This window comes from Ochotona curzoniae, unplaced genomic scaffold, assembly GCF_017591425.1.
Source record: "Ochotona curzoniae isolate NIBS_2020 unplaced genomic scaffold, NIBS_Ocur_1.0 contig_2861, whole genome shotgun sequence".
Taxonomy (NCBI): Eukaryota; Metazoa; Chordata; class Mammalia; order Lagomorpha; family Ochotonidae; genus Ochotona; species Ochotona curzoniae.
In genome coordinates, this window is record NW_024465620.1 from 998,249 (window position 1) to 1,013,442 (window position 15,194).

The window sequence follows — 15,194 nt, forward strand, 5'->3', positions numbered from 1 at the left end:
GCTTCCCAAGGTGGACAGCGCCCAGCAGCTGTCGCTGGCGAGGTGCCGGCCGGCGGGGGAGCTGGGCTGCTGCTGCCCGGGGCCCCACCTAAGTGCCCGGGGTGGGCAGGCTGCCTGGAGCCCGCTAAAAAGGCAGTGATCACGTAGCCTCGGGAGTTGATGGGCAGCAGCTGCCGCAAGGCTGCCCGACAGCTTCGAGCAGCCCGGGCGGAGCAGCCGGGATGGGCCCACACCCTCACCTCCTCCCACCAGCCACGTCTGGCACGGGGAGGCGGGGGCGGGGCTGAAAGGAAGCCGAGCTCTGTGGCTCTGATTGGCTTGTTCATCAGAAAGGGGCGGGGACGACCAGCTGTCGACTGCCTTGATTGGCCGCTTCGTTGAAGCACACAGCCTAGCCGAGAATAACTGCCTGTCAGTAAGTGCCAGTCCCAGCAGCCGTGATTGACGTGCTGGTCGGGGAGGAGGCGGGGCTTAGCGTGCTGCCCGGTGGCCGGTGCCGGATGGGGGCCGGGCAGGGGCGGTTAGGTCGGGGTGTCGGGGTGTCGGGGTGGGGCGGCTGTTACTGCTGGGCGTGGTCTGGGGGAGACTCGGAAGCCCCTGCGGACGGCGGCTGGAGCTTGGGGAAGCCCGGCGGAGGGTAGAGCCCGGAGGTGGGGGTCAGGGCTTGCAGGTGGGCCAGGGCTCGGGCTCCGTTGAAGGCCACGTCACAGCCTGACTGGGCCAGCAGCCAGCTCTCCACCTCCAGCTGCAGCCACCTGGAGGTCTCTGCGGGTGGGAGAGCAGGTGTGGTGCGGTCAGCCCCGGGGCCCATCCGGAAGGACTGGGAGGGGCTGGCGAGCAAGGGGCCCCGGTTTCAAAGAAGCTCCCCGGGGTGGGGAGTGGGACAAGGCCCAGGGGCTCCGGGGTTCTCATCTGGGGGCACAGGATGAGGGCTCCTGTCGCGAAGGGGGCCGCCTGGAGCTCAGGGAGGGGGGACAGGCCATCCATGCAGGACCCCGTGGAGGCAGAGGTCAGACACCAGGATGGGGAAGTTGGTTCTCCCGAGGACGTGGGGGAAGGAGATTGGGACGGGGATCGGAGGTGTTCTACCTTGGGGCGGGCCGCTCGCGCCCCCGGGCCGCCGGGCCAGGAAGCTGTGCGCCAGCAGCGCCTCCTTGGTGTGCTCGTCCTGTGCGCGCAGTGCCAGCGCGCTGAGCAGCTCCGAGTTGTTGGACGTGCTCCGGTAGTAGAGCATATGCGCCAGCTCCAGCGCCTGCACGCTGCGCCGCTGCCCGAACATCTGCAGGCGCAGCCGTGGCTCAGACAGGCCGCAGCGCCACCCCCACACCGTGCCTGCCCCGCACACACACGCCCTCTGCCCCCCCACACACCTCTGCCCTGCACACACATGCCCCCTGCCCTGCACGCATACACCCCGCGCCTGCCCCACATAGCCCTGTGCCCCCCACACCCTGTGCCCCGCACACACACACACATACACCCTGTGCCCTGCACACATACACCCCGCGCCTGCCCCACATAGCCCTGTGCCCCCCACACACCCTGTGCCCTGCACGCATACACCCTGCACCTGCCCCCCACACCCCCTCTGCCCCCCACACACCCCATGTCTGCCCCACACACACCCACACACCCATGTTCCTGGTACACACACATCCCATGACCTCCGTGCCACGGGCACCTTTGAGCCAGGCCTTCGAGCCATGGAGGTTTTCTGCTTTCAGAGGCAGCTAAAACATTCCCAGATGGCCTTCAAAATGACCCAGAATGGGACACGGGCAGGGGACGCCTCTCCAGCTGAGCCAAGGTGGCTGGCCTGTGGCTGCTAAGTGGGACAAGATGAGCCTGCCCTAGTAGCACATGGGGTAGCTGTGTGGGCAGGGGTGGCAGGCTGGGAGCGCTGAGCTGTGGAGGGCGGATGGGGCATCCCCTTCTCCCACCCAGGACCCCTCATCGTTGGGACCCCCTTTCCCCACCCTTGCTGTCCCACCTGACTCTGGGGTCACAGGGGGATCTCGTCACTTACTTGCCAGTCACGGCAGACCTGGCAGGTGCCTGTCCCGATACACCTCCCAGTGCGACTGCCAGGATGGAAGCAAGGAAGGGCTCGGGAGGGCAGCTGCCTGCTGGTGCCTGCCCAGGTCCACACGGCCCAGGCTGTCACTGTGGGTGGCCGTCCACCTGCTGTCTGGACTCCAGCACGCTTGTGCCTGGGGCAGCCTGGCTGTCTGCTCCATCAGCCTCACCCTCTCTGTCCTGCTGGCCCGGCCCCAGGACCCCACCCTGGCTCAGACTTGGTGCTTCACCGCGAGGGGGCAGGGGGCACCTAGTTAGGATTCTAGGCTGCCTGCCAGGAGCAGTTCCACGCCTGTGCATGTCCATGGGCCCCCTCCTCCCCCTCTCCATGGCCCATGTGTCACTAGAGCAACAGCAACCCCCCACCCCAGATCTGCTTGTGCTGGGCCAAGGGGGCAGGGCAGGGCCCACAGGAGCAGCCAGCCTCCAAGCCCAGGCTGAGGCTGAGGCAGGCAGCCCAGTGGCAAGGGCAGGCCGATGGGTCTGAGGGACAGCAGGTGTGAAGGCCAGGGACAGCGCAGCTGTGGGAGCTGCAGTCTGGGACTGTTGGATGATGAGGGGTGGGGAAGCAGGGTCCTCAACCTCACTCAGGGGTGGCAGAAGGGCAGGCCAGCTCTGGGTCCTGCCAGGATGGGCTGGAGGGGACCCAGCAGGGGGAGGGAGGACTGGTGGCTGGGTGGGCCTCCAGGCTTGGGTCTGATCTGAGACAGGAGTGGGGAGGGTTGGTAGGGTGGAGCTGGGCGAGCTGGGCACACAGGGTTGGGGGGGGCGGGAAGGAGACACAGGAAGGAACACGCATGCATGGGAAGGGGGGACCTGAGCAGGGTCCAAGTTTAAGGGCTGAGTCTGAGCAGGAAAACCCGTCTATCCGATAAGGCAGGAACCTCACTGCAGCGGCTGGATCTTGGGCCACCGCTCCAGGCTCTGGCTAAGTCAGTGCCTCTTTCGGCTTCTCCCCACCTCCTTCAAGGCCCGCGGTTGTGTCCCCACTTCCTTCGCTTCCTGGCACCCCAGAGGAGCCTAGGTCCTCCTCCCTACACATCCTGTGGGGCGACCCAGGATCCCAGCCACTCACACCTTGGGCTGTGCCCCACGCCCCGCCCCCACAAGGCTCCACCCCATGCCAGGCTCCACCTGCACCAGCTCCCACCCTGTTGCCAGGCCCCGCCCCACAGGTTCTACCCTTGTCAAGCCCCGCCCCATAGGCTCCACCTTCCTTACATGCCCCGCCCCACATGACCCACCGCCTGTCAGACCCCGCCCCCACAGGCCCCACCCTCCTGCCAGACCCCACCTCCACCAAGCCCCACCCTTCTGACATGCCCCACCCATCCAGGCTCCACCCTCCTGCCAGGTCCCGCCCCCAGGCCCTGCCTCATTAAGCTCCACCCTCCCTACATGCCCCGCCCACCCAGGCTCCACCCTCCTGCCCTGCAGCCCTCCGGCCAGCCTGGCGCTCCCTCCCATCACAGCCTGAAACCCAAAAAGGCAGCCAGATGCCTCTGAGCCTGGGGCAGGCACCACTCCTGGGGAGAAGCTGCCAAAAGGCAGCTGGAGACGCTCAGCCGGGTCCTCCTACTCCCTGGGCAGCCCAGATGTGTGGAAGGGTGAACCAGCCGGGCACATGCACACATATGGCTGAGTCGGGGGGCAGAATCGAGGGCCCAGAGTTTTCAAGTTGCTCTCTTTGGGCTAACTCATTGACAGACCTGCTCCCAACCCCACCCCACCATCACCACTGTCCCCAGTGTAGGGGAGGACTCCAGGAATAAACAGCACAATGTGTCATACTAATAATGGCTCTGATGGCAAATTGGCACGAACCCTACTCTCTGCCACCTGCCCCACCACCACCCGCGTAACTGTGAGGCCCAGAGAAGGGCCCAGGGGCTTGTTCCGGGACACGAGGACGCCCCCACGCTCCTGGTTTGTTTCTCAGAGTACACATGGCCAGCCTGACCCCATCGGGCACAGTCCCCAGGGCCTCGCGTGGGTTCACCCGCAGGGCAGCCGAGGTGAGCGCCACCAGGACTAGGATCGCGTGGGGGGCCCCAGCACACCACAGGGCGGTCAGCGCCTACCTTGGAGGCCCGCAGGCCCATGAAGGCGGCAAACAGCAGGAGCAGCAGGGAAGTGGCCATCTTGAGGTCGGACAGCACCACCATGCCCACGTTGACGAAGAAGACCACGCCAGACACGACCAGGGTGAGGTTGAGCAGGGCACGCTGCAGCGTGGGAGTGCGCACCTTCAGCTCCGGCAGCAGCTGCTCCAGGCCCTCCAGCGGCGTGTCCTTGAAGCTCTTCAGTACCAGGTGGCCCCGCTTGGTCCGCGCCGCCAACACCACCCGCTTAAAGTACCTCCTGGGAAGTGGGGGGTGCGAGGCACTGGGACCCACACCTGGGCAGCCCTCCGCCAGCGCCTGGAGCAGCAGCCCCCCGCCAGCCTGTTATCCAGGCTGATAACAACCCAAGTTGGCTGTGTGGGCCGGACAGAGGGGGGACTGGAAACGTTGACGGGGTGTCCCAATTGGGCTGTGCAGCTTTTTCACAACTGTGGCCTCCCCCTCTGAGCCACTCCTTCCAACCCAGTCTCCCACACCCTGACACTTTGTCTTCAGCGGGGACCCCTGGCCCCTAGCCTCGCCCCCCTTGGGCGGCCTCACCTCTCTGCGGGGGGCTGCTTGGTGAAGAAGCCGCGCCTGGACTTCCGGGGCAACTGCCCCACACGCTGGCCCAGAGCCCAGAACTGCATGTAGATGTACTGGTCCAAGTTTATGGTCACCTGCACAGAACGCAGGGGCACAGGCAGCTGGACACGGGCTGGGGAGCTGTGGAGGGAGAGCCCCCTCACTTATCAGCACTTCAGTGTCCAGACAGGGTGACCGCATGTGGCTGCTCCCGTTGTCCTGAGCCACACCCCCCGCCTGTGTCACCATATTTCCTGGAGTCTAAGATTTTAACATACTCAATGATTTCATGAAGCAACTGCAAAAGAAAATGCAGCCTTGTGCTGGGCTAGGCTGCCCCTTGTGGCCTGGGCATTGCCCGTCGAGAGCGGTGCTTCAAAACCACGGCTGCCCCACTTTCCATCCAGTGTCCCACTGACCCATCTGCGATGGCAGGGGAGACCTGGCCCAGGGGCTCGGGTCCCCGCCACCCACAGGGAGACCTGGCCCAGGGGCTCGGGTCCCCGCCACCCACAGGGGAGACCTGGCCCAGGGGCTCGGGTCCCCGCCACCCACAGGGAGACCTGCTGCAGCCATCTGGGAAGTGAACCAGCCGACAGGGGCAGGCAGACAGGCACCCTGGCTTAGCCAGCTAAGCCTCTGCCTGTAGCCCAGCATCCCATACAGGCACTGGTTCGTGCTCCAGCTGCTCCATTTCCCATCCAGCTCCCTGCTAACATGCCCCAGGGAAGTATGGAGCACGGCCCAAGTCCTTGGGACTCTGCAGCCCCGTGGGAGACCCGGAGGAAGCTCTTGCTTCGGCTGGACCCAGCCCCGGTAGCTGCAGCCGTCTGCCATTTGTGAACCAACAGATGGGAGATCTCCCTCTCCCTCTCTGTAACTCCCCGCCTTTCAGATTAACAACAGAATTCTTCAAAAAACATACAGAAAGTTATAGTCAATGAAGCCGTGGGCTGCCACCATTTTTTAAGTCACACCCAATTTCAGAGATGATTCAGAGTTGACTGAATATTACTTCAGGAAAATGTCTTAAAATCTCCAACCGTAGGGCTTTGGTGGAAGAATTTTAGAATTCGTTGACCTGAAAGGCTGGGCTTTTTGTATGATTCATTGTTACGCATCTCCAGCCCTAGGAAGACGGGCACCTCACCACATCGTCCCACCCAACAGCAGGAAATGACCTCAGAGCGCAGCCTGTTGCTAACTCACCAAGGGTGGATACCACACGGCCTTCTGCCCCGGCTCAGGACTACAACTCCCAGCAGCCCCTGCCCCAAAAGCATCCTGGGAGTTCAGGTTCTCCTCTGCAAGACAGGCACCTGGACCTCGTCCTGAGGGTGGTGGACGACCAGTGCGTAGGCCAGGGTGTCCTCGGACAGTGGGGAGAAGTTGGCCTGGGCCAGCAGGGGCTCCAGGGCCCGAAGCACCTCCTGCTCATTGGACAGGCGCTGGGGGTCGGTGAGCGACGGCTGGTCCAGGGTCTCCCTGTCAGGGTTGATGGGGTCATACAAGGCCTGAGGAGAGAGAACAGGAGTCGGCTCGCAGCCACCGGGACTCAGGAAGCTGCCCACAGGATGTCCCCCAGGCCCCACTGCCCACAGAAGTGGCTGGAGAGCCAGCTTCCTGTGGCCTGGCCCGCCTCACCCATGGTGGACTGAGACTCAGGATCCCACGACACCTGCTCCCACCACATCCCAAACACAGAGAGATCAGATGCTCCCTGAGTCCACGCCTCCATGGGCCAATCACGGGGGTGGGGGTGGCTTGTCACAACCAGGGATGTCTTTGAACAGCAGAAGAAGGGGCAAGGGGAGGAGAGATTCCCACTGGGGGTTCAGCCTGTGATGGGGTGTGGCAGTCAGTGACAGGTATGTGGCCAAGGCCTGGGTTTGGCCAAGTGGCCCTGGAGGCCTCCTTCTCAGACTCATGAGAGGTTCCAAGGCCAGGGAAGAGAAAGCTGCATCCCATCCACGCCCGCCCACTTCTCCCCTGGCCAGGGACCTGGATGTCACACACATGTGATATGTACCGCCCTGCCTGACCCAGCGCCTACTCCTGCCCCCGGCACGGCCTGCTCCCCTCTGGCCGCGGGATGACAAGGAGCTATGACAGCAGCACGGGCCACACACACACACATACACGCGCGCGCCTGGGTTACCCTGAGTGACAGAGGTGGGAGTTGAGGCATCCAGAGACAAGGAACGGCCTCAGCCAGGAAACGCAAGGGGAACTGACACGGGCGATCCTATCCGTGTCCTGATAGAACCGGTGCCAGGGTTGCCCTGCCCTGCACGCAAGACACGGCCTGTAAGGCCATGCTCCCACCCCTGAAGCTGCACGGGGGCTGCAGGCCTTGGCACCCGCTGGGAGCTGCTCCCTGTTCCTTCCTGCCTGTTGGCCATTGCATCCTGGGGGCTGAGGCCCCTGACCACCTTCCATATCAGATGCCTGGGTGCAGCTCCTGGCTCTGGCCTCCCACTCGTGCAAACTCCGGGAAGCAAAGCAACAGCCTGTTCTTGGGTTCCTGCTTCAGTTGGCCGGTCCCTGAGCCCACGGAGTGAGTCAACCTGCAGACGGACAGTCTCTGCCTCTCTTTCTAAGTGAAATGGGGCTAGTGCAACAGCTCCACTGACTACTCCTCTGCCTGCAAGTGCCAGCATCCCATGCGGCTAACAGTTTGAGTCCTGGCTGCTCCACTTCTAATCCAGCTCCCTGACTATGACCTAGGAAAGCAACAGATGACTGCCCAAGAGTCTGGGACCCTGCACCCATGTGGGAGACCCAGAAGAAGCTCATGGCAGCTGACTTCTGACCAGCTCATCTTTGGCCAGAGTGGCCATTTGGGGTGTGAACCAGTGGATGGAAAACATCTTTCTGTGTCTCTCCTCTCTTACTTTGAAGTATAAGGATTGGATCTTAACTGTGAACAACAGGGCCACTCTGACCCAAGTTGTGCACTGCACAAGGTGCCAGATATAAGGGACCTCAACAGTCGGATGCAAGCAGAGGGTAAAAGATGGCGCCACCCAACAGAACTTCCTACAGGGACCAACGAGGTCGACGTTGTCCACGGAGCATCTGCCGCGTGATGCCAACTGAGGCACAGCTTCTGCTCGTTATTGTCCTCTTGGTTTTTCATCAGCCAACACTTAAAAGCCACACAAGGCCAGTGGCTGCCAGAGCGGACAGCCATCGGCTAGAGGAAGCCCCTGGCTCATCTGTGCGAACGCCACGGTCAGCTCTGTGAGCCGGCTGCATGGACCGGTGACCCTGGCCATCACCACCGGGAACACGGGAGGTTCCCCACCGCCCAGGGCCAGCATCCTGACTCCCCTGCCCAGTAGACCTCAGCCACACACCTGCTGAGAGAGACAGAGATGAACTGGGCCTCTGTGGTAACCGCCCTGCACCCCCTTGGAGACCACAAGCATGCCCGTCTTCTGGGGGTTTCTCTCGGCAGCTGGGGCATCTCACCTGGGCTCCACCCTTCGGGCCTCTCTACAAGGACACCCACCCAAGCCCATAGCATCCCAAACCGAGGTCCCGTTCCCTCTCTATCCCCCGGTCCCAGGCAGCTCCTGTCACCATGGTTCCCACCCCAGCAGGTGCCCCTCACCCTCCCAAGGTGCTCAGGTGCCCAGCCTGGGGTCACTCCTCGACCTTTCTTTTCTCAAATGCCTGGCTCATCAGCAAACCCTGCTGGATCCGAGTTCCAAAAGGATGCAAAGTCCGGGCCCTTTTCACCCACATCCAGTGGCTTTTGCACAGAACTGTGGCCCTTAAATCTGACTGCTCCCAGTTGTTCCCCGAGGAGCCACCAGGGGACGCCCCAGCCTCTGCTGCTGGGCACGCCAGGCGTCAAGGCCACGTCTTCGTCGCTCCGTGCCAGGCGCTGCAGGAGCTGGCCTGGCTTCCCTCTCCTGGGGGCCGTCCCTGCTCGCGGGCACCGTGCACACAGCCCACGGAGGGCTTGTACACCCGCTGTTCCCACCACCCCGACGGCTACTTCACCTGAAACCCACCATCTACAGACTTCCTTCTTTCTTCCTTCTTCTATTGAACTCGCATTGCCAGACTTAGAGAAGAAATGAGTTCAGGACGCTCAGTTAAACTTAAATTTCACATCAGCAACAGATAACTTTTATTTTCCCCCAGAGGGGATAAGGACACCCCAAATGCTGTCACAACAAATAACTGCAGCTGAAATGCATCCCCTTCGGGAGCTGAGATACGCGCGCACTCACCACCACCACACGGAATGTCCCCTTAGCTCATCTGAAATTCAACGTTCACGGGCATGCTGGACAGAGACTGTCCCCTGAAAGGCCACATTCCTCCAATGAAGACTTCGGTGCTGTATTTTCCCCTGTTCCCCTCGGAGCTTCCCAGCCTGCCCTCCTCCACAAGCGAGGGGTCGGCAGGAAGTCAGGGTGCAGTGGACTGCAGGGCCAGCGGCTGCCGGCCACGCCCCGGCCGCCCTCCTTCCTGGCCAGCTCCCTGCCAATGCTCACCCAGGGGCCCCGCAGGCCACGCCACGCGTCGGAGACCCAGACTGAGTTCCCAGCTCTGGCCTGGCGGCTATGGACACTTGACATTGAACCAGCAGGTGGTGCTGTGTTAAATTCTTTTTTTTTTTTTTTCAAGATTTACTTATTTTTATTGGAAAATCAGATAAACAGAGAGAAGGAGAGACAGAGAGAAAGATCTTCCATCTGCTGGCTCACTCCCCAAGGGGCTGCAACAACCAGAGCTGAGCTGATCCAAAGCCAGGAGTCAGGAACTTCTTTCGGGTCCCCCACACGGGTGCAGGGTCCGTCCTCGACTGCCTTCCCAGCCACAGGCAGTGAGCTGGGGAGGAAGTAGGGCTGCATCGGGGCCAGCGGTGTCCTTTGCTTTCTCACTTTCTCTGTTTCTCTGCCTCTCAGGTAAATGAATGAATGAATGAATGAAAGGAAGAGTTCATTAAAAAAATAAAAACAGGGGCCCAGCGCGTTGGCCTAGCAGCTAAAGTCTGCACCTTGAACATGCCAGGATCCCATATGGACGCCGGTTCTAATCACGGCAGCTCCAATTCCCATCCAGCTCCCTGCTTGTGGCCTGGGAAAGCAGTCGAGGACAGACCAAAGCCTTGGGACCCTGCACCTGCGTGGGAGACCCAGTAGAAGCCCTGGCTCCTGGCTTTGGATCAGTTCAACTCCAGCCACTGCTGTCGCTTGGGGAGTGAACCATTGGACGGAAGATCTTCCTCTCTGTCTCTCTTCCTCTCTGTATATCTGACTTTCCAATAGAAATAAATAAATCTTTAAAAAGGAAAGAAAGAAAGACACACAGAGATGAAGAAGGCCATATGAGGATGGGGTGCAGTGGCAACGAGGCGTCACCAGGCAGGGGTGCCCTCACCCTGACAGCCCAGCCCGTTCCTCGGTCCCGCACCCCTGGCCCGGGGATGGAGCATTCGGTCAGTGGGTCGGCAGCCCCAGCCCTTCGTCAGGGCAGCCCCGGGAGATGGCTCCTCCTGGGCCTGGAGGCCCGATCCCTGCTCCGAGCGCCCTCCCACTGCCCTGGCTAACTCTTCACCACGGGCACCACGTTCCCTGGCTAGGGGGACATCTGTCACTCAGGGTGACCATTCTGGGAACACGATAGGCGCTTGATGAAGATTTATTGAGCAGCAAGATGGCGAGGGAGGGTGAGACAGAGGGCAGCCGATGCCTGCCGAGCAGGGGATGGGGAGTCAGTCTGCCTCCGTGGCACTGCTCTCGCCCTCTGCCCCCCCCAGGCGGACTGGCCACGCTGCGGGCCTCACCCGCCCCTACCCCTCCCACCAGAGCCCCTCAGCACCACTGGGGAAAGCTTTGTGCTTTGGAGATGAAAGTATATCTATTTTTACACACTTAAAACATCCCGATGCCTTAATGCGTTATTGGAAAAAAAATTTAAAAAAGAAAAACAAGGGCCAGCCACAGGTTGCAATGCCACAGAATCCAATAAAAGTCCCGGCTGCTTGACTTCCCACCCAGCCCTCTGTTAGTGTGTCTGGGAAGGCAGCGGATGGCGGCCCCCCTGCTTGGGTCCCTGCACCCAGTGGGAGACTCAGATGGAGTCCCTGGCTTTTGGCAGCCATCTGGAAACTAAATCAGAGGACGGGCGATCTTTCTCTCACCCACCTCCCTCCTACCGTAACTCTTGCCTTTCAAATCAATCAATCAATCTTAACAAAGGAAAAACAGAAAAGTACCCAGCACGAGGCAACAGGGGCTTGTGAACTGCATGACCACGGCCACTCTCAGGGCCTGTCTGCCTAAGCAGTGTCTCAAGGGGCTGCAGGAAGCAGCGCAGAGGCCCCTGGCGGTGAGCACGTTACCCAAAGCCGAGCGCCGGCAGGGAGGGCAGTGGTGGGAAGCATGAAGTGGGGACTCAGAACATGCCTGTGTGTCCAAACCCTGCACACTGCACACAGGGCCGTGACCTGGAGCCACCTGGCGTGCGGCCCCGGTCAGCAAGTCTGGCTAAGCCTGGGGCCCTGCCAGTCCCCGCCTACTGCACATTTTGTGGCCGGGGCCGCGTGGGCCAGCGCGTATCAGTTTGACGAAGTTCAGTGACCATGTCATTACGATGTCCACTGCCATCACTGTGGGCCAGGAAGGGGTAGACAAGCCTACAGGGTCTCTTCTGGCCTCTGCCCATCTTTATCAGTGTCCCTTCCCCCGCCTTGCAACGTTACTTGCCCAGGGTCCCTCGGGAAAACCAGCGAACCTGATGGGGTCTTGGGAGAGCACAGGCCCAGGCCTAACCCTGGGAGGAGACGCGAGAGCCACCCGGATCCCATTCTCTCACACACACACACACACACACCGGGGCCGCTCAGTCCTCCCTCTGCCCACAGCTGTCCTGCTCACTGGGGGTCACAGCCAGACACACCCCCGACACCCACAAGGTCTGTTCCCATCTCCCCGCCTGTGTCCCTCCCTTTGCTGTTCCACTGACAGGGTTCACCCACTCTCACCACTGGGCCTGGCACCTGCTCTTCCCTGCCGCTCTCACAGGGAGCCCTGAGGCCCCTGCCCATGCCTCGCCACTTCCTCTTGGCCCTCTTCCACCCCCCCCCAACCCCACCCCGCCCCGCCCCGCCCCGCTGCATCCAGGCCTCAGCCGCAGCGCGAGGCTCTCAGCAGGTGCAACAGGTTGGCCTCACCTGCAGCCGGTCCAGGACCTGGTGGTAGTGGAACAGGGTACAGAAGTCCACATGGGCTGAGAACTCCTCCAGGGCCGCCTTCTCCGTGGGGCTGGAGTGGAATTCCTGTTTCCTCAGAGAGCAGACATTCTCTTGAGATCTCCTTCCCGCTCCTGGGTTCAAGTCCCAGTTCTCCCCCCACCCGGTTCTGTTTTCCGTTAAGAGCACCGGAGAGGCAGGTGAAGGCTCAAGTATTGGGGTCCCGCACCCACGCAGGAGACCTGGACGCAGCTCCGAGCTCCCAGCTTTGGCCCCCAGCCCTGGCTGTTGCGGCCATCTGGGAAGTGAACCAGAGGGTAGAAGATTTCTGCCTTTCATTCTCTCTGTATCTTTCTGCCTTTTTTTTTTTTTTTTAAGATTTATTTATTTTTATTGGGAAGTCAGATTTACAGAGAACAGGAGAGACAAAGATTTTCACGGCCCATCACAGTAACCTAGTGGCTAAAGTCCTCGCCTTGCCCGCACCGTGCCAGAATCCCATACGGGAGCCAGTTCGTGTCCCAGCTGTCTTGCTTCCCATACAATTCTCCTTGTGACAGATCTTCCTCTCTGTCTCTCCTCCTCTCTGTAAATCTGACTTTCCAATAGAAATAAATAAATCGGGCCAGTGTGGTGGCGTAGCAGCTAAAGTCCTCACCTTGAACATGCTGGTTCTAATCCTGGCAGCTCCACTTCTCATCCAGCTCCCTGCTTGTGGCCTGGGAAGGCAGTCGAGGACGGCCCAAAGCCTTGGGACCCTGCACCCACGAGGGAGACCTGGAGGAAGTTCCTGGCTCCAGATTGACACAGCACCAGCCATTGCACTCACTTGGGGAGTAAATCATCGGACGGAAGATCTTCCTCTCTGTCTCTCTTTCTCTCTGTATCTGACTTTGTGAAAAAAAAAAAAAAAAAGAAATCTTTAAAAAAAGAAAAAAGGAAAAGAGGTCCTCCATCCCCTCAATCCATTGGTTCACTCCCCAAGTGGCCACAACGGCTGGAGCTGAGCCAATCTGAAGCCAGGAGCCAGCTTCTTCCGGGTCTTCCATGCAGTGCAGGGTCCCAAGGCTTTGGGCTATCCTCGACTGCTTTCCCAGGACATAAGCAGGGAGCTGGATGGAAAGTGGAGCAGCTGGGACATGAACCAGCACCCATCTGGGATCCCGGCACATGCAAGGCGAGGACTTCAGACACTAGGCTGCTGTGCTGAGCCTTCTGCTTTTCAAATGATATAAATTTAGGGGCTGACACGTTGGTTCAATTGCATAATTCTCCTGCAAGTGCCTGCATCCCATATGGGTATCAGTTCAAGTGCCAGCTGCTCTTACTTCTGATCTAACTCCGTACTGATGGCCTAGAAAGCAGTGGAGGATGGTTCAGGTCCTAGGGCACCTGCACCCATGTGGGAGACTCAGAAGAAGCTCCTGGTCAGATGGGCTCAGCTCTGCTCATTGTGGCCATTTAGGAAGTGAACCAGCAGATAGAAGAGTTCTGTCCTTTCTATAAATCTGCCTTTCTAATTGCAAAGGCAGGTATACAGAGAGGAGGAGAGACAGAGAGGAAGATCTTCCTTCTGATGATTCACTCCCTAAGTGAGCACAACGATTGGAGCTGAGCCAATCCGAAGCCAGGAGCCCAGAGCCTCCTCCAGGTCTCCCATGCAGGCGCAGGGTCCTAAAGCTTTGGGCCGTTCTTTCCCAGGCCACAAGCAGGAATGGAAAGTGGAACAGCCAGGATTAGAACCAGCGCCGATTTGGGATCCTGGCGTGTGCAAGGTGAGAACTTTTGCCTCCAAGCTACTGCACCAAGCCCCAAAATAAATACGTTTAAAAAAAAATTTTTTTTTAAGTCACAGAGGGCATTTGAGAGCGCCAACTGAAAGCAGTCCTCTGCCTGCCTCTCAAGCCCATTTTAACTCTGATAAAGAAGCAGATATTTTCTCTAAAACAAAACAAAAAACAACATAAAGAAAAACTCCTTGGGGACCACCACACAGCACTTCCAGGGGCTGGGCTCCATCAGCCGGCATGAGGACCACTTCAGCTCGAGCCCGTGACCTTGGGTGGCTTACTTTGCTTCCAAATACTTCCCTCAAGTCATCTACCCAGTGAAGGCAGTGATGGGGTCACGTGACAGAACGCTTGGTGCGAGGCCCCAGAGCAAGAGCTCAGGTGACACTAAGTATAATTACTATTGGGTAGCACAAAAAATGGGGGCGATAATCAAGATTTGATTATCTATTCTACAAAGGGTGGGAAAAAAAAATATCATGCTCTGTGAAGAGAGTTCTTTCATGGCTCCAGAACAACCCAGAACCGGGGAACTGAGGCCGCACCTGCAGCTCAGAAGTCTTGCCCCAAGGTGTGACTAGCGACGACGGATTGGAGACTACAACTCCCAGGAGGCGTCAGCGCATCCCTTTGTAGCAAGTAGCGCCCCGCCGCCGCGAAGGCTGCCGGGAATCGTAGTCCCCAGGCTCCGAGCCCCAGGTTCCGACAGTACCTGGATGAGGAGGCGGAGCAGCTGCTCCTTGGAGAAGGGAATGAAGCGCTCGCGGTACTGCTGGGCCCAGTCGCGGGGCTCCGTGGGGTTCCACATCTTGCGGTACTCCCCCATCTTGGCCGCCAGGGATGACAGAGCCCGCGGGCGCCCGAGGAGCCCGGGCAACAGGGGCCATAGTCGGACCCTGGACCCGCAGACCCCGCGGGTCACATGCAACATAGCCACACCCTTTCCTGGGAGCCTAGAGAGAGGGGAATGACAAGAGGCCAAAGGTCACCGGGATGACCGGTGCTCTCCGCCCTGCCAGGACTCGGCCGCTCCCGCTGCCCCGCCGCCCCTTTGCCCTTCCCCTCCCATGGCTGGCCGGAGTCCTCCACATGGGTCACATCTTAGGTTCTGGGGCGTTTTGTAGACCTGGTGACCCACTAGTAACGCAACTGGCTTCTTTAGGGTCTCGACTTGGAGGAAATGCTCCAAAAGGCTACTTGGAGGTGCAGGGCCGCCCTCCCCCGGCCACGCAGTCCCTCGCCTCGCCCTCACCTTAGCCAACGCTCAGCTGTCATTGAGCCTTCTGCGCATGTGCAGAAGGGTTTCCTAAGCCCCCCGGGCTTCGGCTTCAACTCTCAGTAAAGCGCATGCGCCATCTGTTGGCCTAGCCCCCGTCCTGACCTCATTCGGGCCTGGCGCATGCGTGTCAGAAGCGTCTCCTTGTCCGC

At 60.2% G+C, this 15,194-nt stretch overlaps 1 protein-coding gene across 4 annotated transcripts; it reads right to left on the reverse strand.

Annotated features, from left to right (window-relative positions):
* Positions 1–522: 522 nt before the first annotated feature.
* TMEM143 (transmembrane protein 143) lies at positions 523–15,096 on the reverse strand. Of its 4 annotated transcripts, XM_040977895.1 has the most exons (8): positions 15,019–15,096; positions 14,479–14,719; positions 11,959–12,063; positions 6,083–6,277; positions 4,740–4,858; positions 4,158–4,437; positions 1,090–1,279; positions 523–765 (listed from the first exon to the last, which is right to left on the reverse strand). In XM_040977895.1, the coding sequence occupies exons 1-8, from the start codon at positions 15,039–15,041 to the stop codon at positions 560–562; spliced, it is 1,359 nt and encodes a 452-aa protein (XP_040833829.1). In that variant the 5' UTR covers positions 15,042–15,096; the 3' UTR covers positions 523–559. The 4 variants fall into 4 exon arrangements, with proteins under 4 accessions (XP_040833829.1, XP_040833830.1, XP_040833831.1 ...); XM_040977896.1 differs by lacking the exon at positions 11,959–12,063; XM_040977897.1 differs by lacking the exon at positions 6,083–6,277.
* Between the last annotated feature and the right edge of the window lie 98 nt (positions 15,097–15,194).